At 42.6% G+C, this 12,103-nt stretch overlaps 1 protein-coding gene and 2 pseudogenes across 3 annotated transcripts in view; all 3 read left to right on the top strand.

The window, feature by feature from the left end:
* The window catches only part of PTPDC1 (protein tyrosine phosphatase domain containing 1), an 84,295-nt gene that overhangs the window by 61,765 nt on the left and 10,427 nt on the right, over positions 1–12,103 (top strand). Inside the window, exons 4-7 of the mRNA XM_081103531.1 lie at positions 1,211–1,291; positions 1,523–1,641; positions 2,624–2,761; positions 4,094–5,313. Coding sequence (XP_080959657.1) covers positions 1,211–1,291; positions 1,523–1,641; positions 2,624–2,761; positions 4,094–5,313 — 1,558 coding nt within the window. The remainder of the gene's footprint in view (positions 1–1,210; positions 1,292–1,522; positions 1,642–2,623; positions 2,762–4,093; positions 5,314–12,103) is intronic.
* On the top strand, positions 8,649–9,401 carry LOC308528158 (diphthine--ammonia ligase-like; annotated as a pseudogene). The gene has a single exon. The product of its transcript is annotated as a diphthine--ammonia ligase-like (transcript).
* Positions 11,922–12,096, top strand: LOC308528050 (U6 snRNA-associated Sm-like protein LSm5; annotated as a pseudogene). The gene has a single exon. The product of its transcript is annotated as a U6 snRNA-associated Sm-like protein LSm5 (transcript).

The following is a 12,103-nucleotide window of genomic DNA, read 5'->3' on the forward strand; positions in this document are numbered from 1 at the left end:
GGGTACATGGATTTTGATAATGTTGGGTGTCCACTGTCACTGTTCTGCACAGATCATATTCTAGTCCGTCACTGTCTTTCTTAAAGAACCTTGTGAGAAAGCCAACACTATTCCTGATGTAATTTCTAATAATGCAGCTTAAGGCCACATTAATATTTTTATTTGTTTTTTACTGAACCATCTGAATCTTTTGTTTTGCCTCTGCTGATATCATGTTACATCTCTCCTCATCTCATACCAAGTACTATTAAATCTTGGTGGTTCCAATGTTTTGGGGAGCCCTGTTGAATTTCAGGCATTATGCCAGGGGTGGAGGGGGGAGTTGGTATCTTTTTGGATCCTGCCCTGTTTATTTAACGTTACTCCTCTCAGGTTCATGTGACCCACATCTTTGGGTAGACTGCCTGATGTACCTTGTACATAGCCATTTCTTAGGTCTCTGTCCATTTGTGCAGTTAATAAACACGCATTTGGCTACAGGCCAGGCACTGTGCTAGACACTTTCAAATTATTACCTCCTCTTCATCAAACTGTTGTGAAGTAGGCATTGGTAAAGTCATTTTATTGGTGAAGAAATTGAGGTCCAGAGAAACTAAGTAATGTGCTACACAGCTTTTAGAAAGTAGAAAAGACAGCATTTGAAACCAGGCCCAACTGATTCCAGAGATCTTATTTTTTGCTAAATTGCAATAACTCAGCATTTATTAATAACCATGTGTGGGGATTTTTGCTGAAGACTTTACATCTGTGTCATGTTGAATTCTCACACCAACCGTCCAAAGCAGGTGTTTTTATTCCATTTAACACATAGGTAGCTGAACTGCAGATAGCTCAAGAACTGAAAATGCCTCCTGTTGTCCCCCTCACTTGGTTAAAAACTTATGGATAATGAACCTCACCTTTGCTCCAGTTGAGGTTTCTCCATCATGTCCACTAGAATCTCTTGAGTGTCCTTGAAAATGTTTTGTTGCAGTCCATACTTAAGCCCTGGAATTTTCCCAGAGATTTAAGCAGCTAGGTAGGGTTGTTGTTTTTTTAGAGCCCTAATCATAATGCAAAATTTAGGCCAGATTTGGATAAGGAGATTTTTATCTTACAGAGTTTTTGAAATCCTAAAAAAAAAAGTAGTAGCTAGTTACCCTGCTCTCAGTCCATGGAGCTGGAATGGTCTAGGTTTTGTGGTTTCACCAGTCTTTTATCGCATCTGTAGGATCACCGATAACATCCTGGCCATGGCTCGCCCGTCCACTGAGCTCCTTGAGAAATACTGCGTCATCGAGCAGTTTCAGAGGTAAAATGTCATATTGTTCATACACTTTAATAAGCCAGCTCATGTTTTCTCTTCCATTGCTTTTGGCATCGATGGAAAAGTGTTTTCATTTTAACAATAGGTGTAAAAAACGTATTTCAAATAAGATATTTGAGAATAATTCATACTGTTTATTAATGCTAAAAGTGATTACTTTTTAAAAAAATGCTAGCTAATTCCCGGTATGACTCATTCTTTTCTTTTTCTTTTAAGCCATGGCTTAAAAACAGTCATTAACCTGCAGCGGCCTGGTGAGCATGCCAGCTGTGGGAACCCTCTGGAACAAGAAAGTGGTTTCACGTACCTTCCTGAGGCTTTCATGGAGGCTGGCAGTAAGTCCTTCCACCCTTCTCTCCAAGACAGTACTCAGAGACTTTGGTCTGCTCAGCTCTTAGCTTTAAAAGGTGATGGAAATAACTGTGCAGTAGTAGGGCTCCTAAACATGAAGATGAGCTCACTTTAACTTTAAAGAATGCTACCATTCTTCTGTGGTATTGCTGTTGAAAGGGCAGGCTTTCTTCTTCTGTGAGAGGGACCTTGAAAGGAGACCCTGTAGAAATAATGGTAACATGTGATTAGTGATTGCATTAACATTAACAGTATGTCAGACCTGTTATCTCATTTTATCCTTAAAGCAGTCTAGTAACATAGTTGTTTCTGCTTCACCCAGGCTTAGCAAGTTCTGCTTTGCCCACAGTCACACAGCCTAACTGTGTTAGCAGGATTGGAACCCAGGGCTTGCTGATGCTTTTGTTGCAGCACAGCAGTTCTGCCCCTGGGTAGGATGCTAGGATTCCTTATGTGACACTTTCAGAAGCTCCTTAGTCATAAGAACTTCAGGGTGGGATCCCACCAGGTTAGAAAGGATCAACCTGTGCGATTTTAGAACTTTTTTTAAGAAGCTTTCATCTAGCTCTTTTTTCCCCACTGGGTGGAAAAATCTGTACCATCTTCTGCCGTTTATCAGTCATTTAGACTATGTTTAACCAGGATTATGCTTTCTCTCCAGAGCTGAGGCATTTGCGTGTAGATCACTGACTTTATTAATTTGCAATCCTGCTTTTCCATAATTCTTTCTATCTGAGTTTCAGCAGGAAATGCCTAAAGTAATAGGGAATGTGCTTTGTAAGAAATGTTAACAATAAACTTACTGGAAATGTAAAAAGCCTATTATTCCAGGCCTACACATCTAGTGAGATCTGCGTGCCTTACAGTTTTCTACTCTTCATGAACTCACTCATGTTCTTCACATCTCCTTGCAAATATTTTTCCTGTATGTTGATGCTTTTTTCCTATTCTCTTTTCATTGCCCAGTTTATTTCTACAATTTCGGATGGAAGGATTATGGTGTAGCGTCGCTTACCACCATCTTAGATATGGTGAAGGTGATGACATTTGCCTTACAAGAAGGAAAAGTAGCTATCCATTGTCATGCAGGGCTTGGTCGAACAGGTAAATTCTAGGAGGTTGTTTTATTGCCTTGTAGTATATTTAAACATATAAAGAATAATATTATTTAATATCCACTGTCTTTAAAAATAATAATGAAAATAGCAAGCATTGTTTTACCTACTGTTCTAAGCATTTTACACTTACTGTCTTAATAAATCTTTAGCAACAATGTGAATTTTGAAAAGACTAAGCAATTTGCTACATCAAGTAAGTGGAAGGGCCAAGATTTAAATTCATGACTGTCCAAATTTTGTTTGTGAAGGAGAGTCTGTCCATGCCTAGAATTCTATATAAAAATCAACTATTTTACTTAAACAGGCAGCAGAATCTCAGTGTCATGCTGGTATTGGACAGAAATAAAGACTGATGAGTTGGAATCTTCATTACCATTTGCTTCAACCATATACCTGAGCTTGACTCTGGCCGTAGTGTACCTGTGTACCTGCCATGGAGTCTCCCACCTGCTCAGGAGCTTCGTTAGGGGAATGTATAATGTTTATAATGTTTCCCTTAATGTAAAGTGCTTATAGCAATATAGTGTTATATCATGGTATGGAAAAAACACACATATTCACGTAGAGACAAGTCTATAAGAAGAATTGTCAGGGGGGGGAATAGATTGTGAATGTGACTGCTTCCCAAATTTAAAAATGTCCAGTTTGGCAGAATGCCAGGCAGGAATATTCCAGCAACTGATGGCAAAGGCAGTGTATGGATCCATTGGATGGAAATTTTCAGAAACTGTTAAATGGGAAATAGAAGCAGGATTTTATTTCTCCCATGTTAGAGTTGAGCATAAGAGGATAAACATGCTAGATCACCTCCCCTTACTCCCCAATTACTCAATCATTCCCCTATTTCACACTCAGTGATTCCCCCCAACTCCGCGCTGACTCCCCTTACTCCACACTTAGTCATCCCCCACTCACTCCACCATTACTCCGTCATCCCCCGTTACTCCACACTTAGTCATGCCCCACTCCCTCCACAATTACTGCATCATCCCCCACTTACTCCACACTTAGTCATCCCCCACTCACTCCACCATTACTCCGTCATCCCCCGTTACTCCACACTTAGCTTCACTGCGACAATTTCTGTGCTTCCTCTGGGTACAGTGTGCACTGAGTGGTCTCAGTCAAGGCAAGGGGTACCATATAGACAAATAAATATATAAACACCTATGCAAAAAGTTACAAAGTTATATTATCCTTAAAACGTTTTCCTATTTATATGGTTTCTAAAAACATATAAAATTTAAATAATCTGAGAGTGATAAATAAAAATATATATAAGCTTTTCTCATCTAGTTTTTTCTTCTTCACTATGTAGGTGTTTTAATAGCATGTTACTTAGTTTTTGCAACAAGAATGACTGCTGATCAAGCCATTATATTTGTTCGGGCAAAGCGTCCCAATTCCATTCAGACTCGAGGACAGCTACTGTGTGTGAGGGAATTTACTCAGTTTCTGATTCCTCTTCGCAACATATTCTCTTGCTGTGACCCCAAAGCACATGCTGTCACCTTAACACAGTATCTGACTCGCCAGCGGCATCTACTTCATGGTTATGAGGCGCGACTTCTGAAACACGTGCCAAAAATTATCCACCTTGTGTGCAAATTGCTGCTCGACTTAGCTGAGAACAGGCCCATAGTGACAGAAGCGGTAGAAGCACCCGGCCTCTCGGCCGAAATTGAAAAGACCGTTTCTGAGGTGGTCACAATGCAGCTGGACAGAGAGTTCCTGAGGCACGACAGGGAGGCGTCGGACTCCTCCACTCCCACTGCAGTGGCGGCGGATGTTGAGAATCAGGATATGATTCTTTCCAGTGAGCAAGAGTTTGACCCTCTGTGGAAGAGACGGAATGTAGAGTACCTTCAGCCCCTGACTCACCTGAAAAGGCAGCTCAGCTACAGCGACTCCGATTTACAGAGAGCCGAGTCACTCCTGGAGCAGTCAGGGACCCCATGGACCGCATCTGCTCAGGTCGCATTCTGCCACACCCCTAGGCAGCGGGTGCCCGTAGGCCACTGTGACACCCCACAGACTCCACAGCTGGATTTCAATAAGGAAATGCTGGTCCACAATACATTTTCTTTCTGGAATCCAACTAAATTTGGAGGCTTAGAACGACTGAAAGATGACGGGTCACCAATTTTCCAAAGGAAGAATATTCCAAAGGAAGTACAGCGAAGTAGAACCTTCTCTTCAGGTGTTTCAGGTTCATCCAACCCTGGGGAACCAATTACACCCAATGTTGCAGATATCCCCAAGAAACCACACTGTTCTCCCCAGCGAGGGACCCAATGTCAGTGTGAAGTTCATGGTGGCCGCAGCAGTCCTGTGGACTATGGCTCCAGCCCCAAAGCACAGTCCTCGGTTGGACCTAAAACACAGAGCAGCAAAGATGTGCCTGAAGTCGCTCCACACACTGCTCTACAGTCTGAATTGAGTGTTGAAGAAAGGAGAATACTGGCAGCCAAAGCCCTGGCAAACTTAAGTGAGTTTGCAGAAAAGGAGGAAGTGAAAAGGAAGGTAGAAATGTGGCAGGTATTTGCATTTCACTTAATTACATATGCAAAAACATCATTCATTTTCCCAAATTTACTTGTATAATTATGAAGACATGTTTGTTATCATACTTCCGAACTTCAGGTTTCTCAGCTGTAATCGGAGCCCGATGTCATAGAAATGACAGACTTTCTTCAGTCTCCTGTGGAAGAAAGCACTTAGCACTTGGCAGGGTGCCTGAGAGAGAGAGGCGTGGATGGGACTGATATTAGTAACTTCCTTCTTTCTTGCTGGGTTTGTGAGATAGACTGACAGACAGATGTACAGGCCATAGCAGACAGCTGTAAACTGACCTGAAAGATCTCTAGGCCAACCCAAGGCCTAGCAGTGAGAACACTGACACATAAATGAAATCAGAGCAAATTCTTTTACAAAGGTCATCCATACAAGTGTTGAGTGAGGTCTAGAGGGAGCATGACAGATGCCATTTGCTCAGCATTCCCTCTGCAGACTCCCTGGTCCTGCCCCAGTGGCACCTGTCAGATCTGGAAAGCAAATGAAAGCAACTACAGAGTACCTGTGTGCCATGGGTTTCTGAGGTTAGGTCTTTTGGGTCCCTTTCTTGGCTTTTACTTGAAATTTAAAATGTTAACCCTTTTTTGAGTAGTACTTTCACTAGAAAGACAGTCTTAAATCAACCACACACTCTGCCCTGAATGAGCAGCTGATCTAGAGGAAAGGCAGGCCTTATAAACTTAGTTATCAGAACAGATCAGCTGCCCAGTGTGGGGCTGACCCAGGGAGGCCTGGCTTAGTGAAATCAGCCTTGTTAGCCCATAATCAACTACAAGTTATTTGTATAGCAGCTCTTCTGTATCCTGCCATTAGTGAAGCAGGGTGTGTACGCTTCTGAGGAGGGCCAGAACCTTCCTGCTGCAGGGGAAGGAAAATAGACATGGAACCTCATGTCAGCTTGTAACTGTGACGGGAGGAGAGCGCCTCACACACTTTCGCCATCAGAATTGGTTTGCTCAGTCAGTAGTTAAATGTGGTGGGTTGATGTTGTTTTTTTCAACATGAAGCGTGTTCTTTATTCCCTACTCATACCTGAACAAGCCTTCCACCCAGTGGCCAGGTCTTGCTGCTGCATTGCTGTATGTCATGGTAGCTAGCAGCAGACCCTTTAGCTTCCAGTGTGACAGCTCATGCCCCTCGTGGGCCAGCCCCCTCTGTGCCCACACTGCTCAGTGTGGTACATGGGCCACATTGTTTCAACATGTAACATATATGAAAGCATTTTCTAGAGGTAAATACTACTGTTTTGTTTGGATAGGTTTGCCTCTTTATTTTTCTTTTTTAGAGTTTATTATAAGCCTTTCAGTAATAAAAACAAATTAATTGAATTCTGGAAAGAGTAAACTAAGAGGGCTTCCGGTCAAGATGGCGGAAGGTAATTGCCTTCTCCCACAACCACATCAAAATTACAACTGAGCTACAGAGAAACCATCACTCAAAACCGCCTGAAACCGAGCTGAACAGAACTCCTATCACTACAGATATAAGGAAGAAGCCATGTGAAGACTGGTAGCAGGGGCAGAACTCAGAACAGAACAGGTTGGTCCTACACCCATAGTGTGACAGTTTTAAATAAGGAGGGATATCTTCAGTGCAGAGGTCCCCCCTGAGGAGCAAGTGGCCCAGCCCCACACCGCATTCCACCAGTCCTATATTCCGGTCTAGGAGGAGGAGTTCCCATAACTTCTGGCTGTTAATCCAGCACAGATGGTGACTAAATGAGATGGAGGGCTCCTGGAGTCCCAGGCATTCCACTTAAAGGGCCTGTGCATAGACTTAGACTCACAACAGCTTGAAATGTGCCAGGACCATACAGGAAGGAACTACAGGGAGCAAGGGCTGGAGGGGCAGCTTTCCCCTAGACAGAAGTGCTGTCAGAGACCATATTTCCTTTGCTGAGCTCTCCCCCATAGAGCCTGCAAGTGGACATCATATCTGAGTCTCCATCAACGTGGCTAACACTGTTTTATCTTCCCTGGTGATTCCCTGAGACCCTGCTCCACCCAAATTCCAGGCCCACCCAAGCTGTTTCCAGTGGCTTTTCTGTACTAACAGCCTGTCTTGGCTCATTCTGCAGAGTTTCCTAAAATCTCAAACAAGCAGCATCTGGCCTCAGCATGCCCCGTACCTCTTGCTAAGTGGCCCCTAACTTGACACCATTGGCAGCCAGCCTTGGTAGGCAGTTTGGCCTCTCCCAATCACCTTCAAGCCTAGCATAAGTAGCAGCCATCTGCAGATCGTTTTGTAGCTCATGTCCGGTGGCCCTGGGCAGGGCACAGGCAGTAGCTGACTTTGCCCTGCACCTTTTGGAGGCCCCAGAGCCAGCACACCTGGTGGACAGCTTCAGAACATGCCAAAGCACCACCCAACCACCTCCACAAGTGACACACTAAACCACACTCAAGATGTGGTTGGTCTCAGTGGGCATCAGATCCCCACTGAAGCAAGTCCTGCTCCATGGGGTAAGCCCCTGCACAACAGATCCTTCATAGAGGTCATGGCCAGTCTTTACGGCAAAATGGCCTGTGGGTAAGTTTTTCCCATTGACATACCAATAGCAATACATTACAACAGGAGGATGCACACAGTTCACACAGACACACCGGAGAGGCTGTGCCACTGGGTTCTTTAGGACACCTGCTACATAATGCCACTGCACCAAGACTAGGAGACAGCAGCTCTGCCTAACGCATAGGAACAAACACAGGGAAGCAGTTAAAATGAGACTAGGAAACATCCCAAGTGAAAGAACAAAATGCCAGAAAAAGGAACTAAACAAAAATGGAGACAAGCAATCTACCAGATGCAGAGTTCAAAACACTGGTTATAAGGATGCTCAGTGATCTCAATGAGAACTTCAACAAAGAGATAAGCATAAAAATGGAGAGAGAAAATGTGAAAGAACCAGTCAGAAATGAAGAATACATTATATGTAATCAGTAGAGTATGAGCAGAGGATCAAATCAGTAATTTGGAAGATAAGGAAGCAGAAAATACCCAATCAAACAGCAAAAAGAAGAATTCGAAATAGTGAGGGTAGTATAAGTAGCCTCTGGGACAACTTCAAGCATACCAACATCCACATCATGGTGCTGGAAGGAGATGAGAAAGACCAAGGGTTTAAAAACCTGTTTCAGAAAATGATGGAAAACATCCCTAACCTGGTGAGGAAATAGACATACAAGTCCAGGAAGTACAGAGAGTCCCAACCAAGATGAACCTAAATAGGCCCACACCAAGACTCATCATAATTTAAATGGTGAAGGCTAGGCCCACTATGCCTGTGCACTGCGCCCAGCATGAGGGTTGTAGCTCTGATCGGTGGTGGGAAGGACAGCTGTTACAATATGATGCAGTGCATTGCTGCTGTGCATTAGATTGCTGTTTTAGCAAATCTAAGACCAGCTGAAAACCAAGTGGGGTCAGGTGAACTGGATAGCTACATGTATCAGACAGTGGGTCCTCATGCCATTGATTTGTATGAAGAAGCAACGACTCTTCCCCCTCTGTTGCCGTACCATAAGAGGAAGGAGTGTGGGTACAGGATGAGTGTTCACCAAGTGTGAAGGTGATGAGGCTGAAGATCTCCATGAGCTTTGAAACTTCAGGAAAAAAAAGTGGAAGGAATGTCAGTAGGTTCTGCACTTTCTGGTTATCAGCATGTTTAGTAGAAAATGTGTGTAAAGGCTTAATTTTCAGCCTTTAGCTTACCTTTGGTAGAGAAACAAAAATCTGCTCTGAGCGATGACAGGCTCTAACATTCAGGCAATCATCATAAAAGTAGCAGCTTTGGGTTTAGACCCAGATACGCATTTAGGAAAAACCCTACATCAAATGGAGCCTTATCTCAGTGCTTTCTGAGAAATATGGAGTCCATGTTTGTGGAGAATGTGAAAAGTTCACATTGGATTGCCCTCTATTTAAGAAGAAAATAATAAGAAGTAGTCATACATTCAGCTGATGCATTTGCACCTGTGGCTTAACTACCCTTTTTAGAATTGCACTTGGCAGACAAGGTGTTCCCAGTGCCTAACAACTATAGAACATCTTAAAAAGTATTTTTGATCATTTACTGAGCTGCCATTTTTATATGAAAAAAATTACATAGCATTTTCTCAATTATTATGTCCAGCTTTTCCTCATTACAGTTTTCGATTCTAAAAAATATAGATCAGCCCTGACCGGTTTGGCTCACTGGATAGAGCATCGGCCTGCGGACTCAACGGTCCCAAGTTCGATTCCGGTCAAGGGCATGTGCCTTGGTTGCAGGCACATACCCAGTGGGGAGTGTGCAGGGGGCAGCTGATCGATGTTTCTCTCTCATAGATGTTTCTAGCTCTCTGTCCCTCTCCCTTCCTTTTTGTAAAAAATCAATAAAAATATATTTTAAAAAAATATATAGATCATCAGCCCTATCCAGTTTAGCTCAGTGGATAGAGCATCAGCCTACAGACTGAAGGGTCCCGTTTTCAGTTCTGGTCAAGGACACATACCTTGGTTGCAGGCTCGATCCCCAGCCCTGGACAGGCACATACGGGGAGGCAACCAATCGATGTGGTGCTCTCACATCAATGTTTCTCCCTCTCTGTCTCTTCCCCTCCCACTATCTCTAAAATTCAATGGAAAAATATCCTTGGGTGAGGATTCCCATCAGGAAAAGTTAATAGAACCATTTTGTTGTTATTAATCCTCACCCAAGGATATTTTTTCCATTGTGTTTTTAGAAAGAGTGGAAGGAGGTGAGGGGGAGAGAGAGAGAGAAACATCAATGTGAGAGAGACACATCGATTGGTTCCTCCTGTATGCACCCTGACCCAGCTGGGGATCACCTGCAGTCGAGGTACATGCCCTTGACTGGGGATTGAACCTGCGACCTTTTGGTGCACAGGCCAATGCTCTAACCACTTAGTCATGCTGGCTAGGGCAATAGAACCATTTATTAATTGGGGAAATGTGAATGCCTTCTTCATTATGTTGTCAAGTTACTCTGGATTCACTCTGACTTTTGTTAATATATTCTATTCATGTCTTTTTTTGATATGTGCCTTTTTAATTTTTTTTACTTTTGCTTCATATACAACGCTCGTTTCTATGGTATCTTTTCTTTCATCACACAGGTTTATTTTCCTCTTTATCTCTTTCCTGCTCTCATCTCTGCCGGTAATATGGTACAGAGGCATTTGAAAATGAGGGTGAAAAGACAATCGCTTTATTTAGTCAATCAAATTTATTCTGTTGGGTGTCACCAAAATGCTCTATCATTTTTGTTTTCAGCACATTCATTATTTCAACATTATTGGACTATATTTCAGCGAGGGAGGGAGGGAGGGGGGGAGGGAGGGAGGGAGGGAGGGGGGAGAGAGAGAGAGAGAGAGAGAGAGAGAGAGAGAGAGAGAGAGAGAAACATCAATGATTGATAGAGAATCATTGATTGGCTGCCTCCTGGACGCCCTCTACTTGGGATTGATCCCACAACTGGGGCATGTGCCCTGACCTGGTTCATAGATTGACACTCAACCATTGAGCAGCAACTTTTCAGTATTACTTGTGCTGACTTCAGACAACTTTTTTTTAAAATAGCTAAAGTTGAGCAGATCATAAAGTGTTCCCACATACCCACTTCCCCCAACACAAATACAGTTTCCCCATAATCAACATCCCCCACCAGTGTGGTTCCTTTGTTACCATTGATGAATTATGGTGTAAACTGTGAATTTTGTGGGATTATGATAGTACATGGACATATGGTCACCCAGGGTTCATAGTTACATTATGATTCCCTCTTGGTATTTATTGTACATTGAGCAGATACATAATGACATGTATTCATCATTATGTATTATACTGAATATTCTCACTACCCTAAACATATTCCATGCTCCACCTATTCATTGCTTATCCCCACTGCTTCTGGCAACCATTCATCTTTTTACTGTCTCCATAGTTTTGCCTTTTCTAGAATGTCATATAGTTGAGTTAATATAGTATGTTGGCATTTTAGATTGGCTTCTTTCACTTAGTAATGTGCATTTAAAGTTCCTTCATAGCTTTTCATGAGTTTTTAAGTGCTAAATAATATTCTATTAACTGGATATACCAAAGTTTATTTATACATTCACCTACTGAAGGACATCTTGGTTGCTTCCAAGTTTTTGCAATTATAAATAAAGCTGCTATAAAACAAAAATAAATAAAATGTTAAAGATTAAAATCAGATAATCTTCAAAGCAGCAAGAGAAAAGCAATTAGGATGCACTTCCAGTGTTGCCATGGTGGCTAACGCTACCACTAACCCATTGCAGCTGATGCCTCTTTCACAGAGGTTCTCAACCTGTGGGTCGCGACCCCTTTGGCGGTCAAACGACCCTTTCACAGGGGTCGCCTAAGACCATCCTGCATATCAGATATTTACATGATGATTAACAGTAGCAACATTACAGTTATGAAGTAGCAACGAAAATAATTTTATGGTTGGGTCACAACATGAGGAACTGTATTTAAAGGGCCAGAAGGTTGAGAACCACTGCCTAGAGCTTGTGGACAAGTGTATAGGCTCAAGAATTCAAATGGTGATGAAGAGTGATAAGAAATTGTTGGCACACTTCTAGGATTTGATGACTTTGTCAATATGTCACTGAGTTTTAAATCACACCAGAATGAAGAAGGATCACTAAATTAGGCCAGATTTTGCTAAATAGAAATAATATAACAATGCTGGTTCCTGGAGGAGAAGGACCTGAAGTATGAATGGATT

This window comes from Myotis nattereri (assembly GCF_964212035.1).
Source record: "Myotis nattereri genome assembly, chromosome: 12".
Taxonomy (NCBI): Eukaryota; Metazoa; Chordata; class Mammalia; order Chiroptera; family Vespertilionidae; genus Myotis; species Myotis nattereri.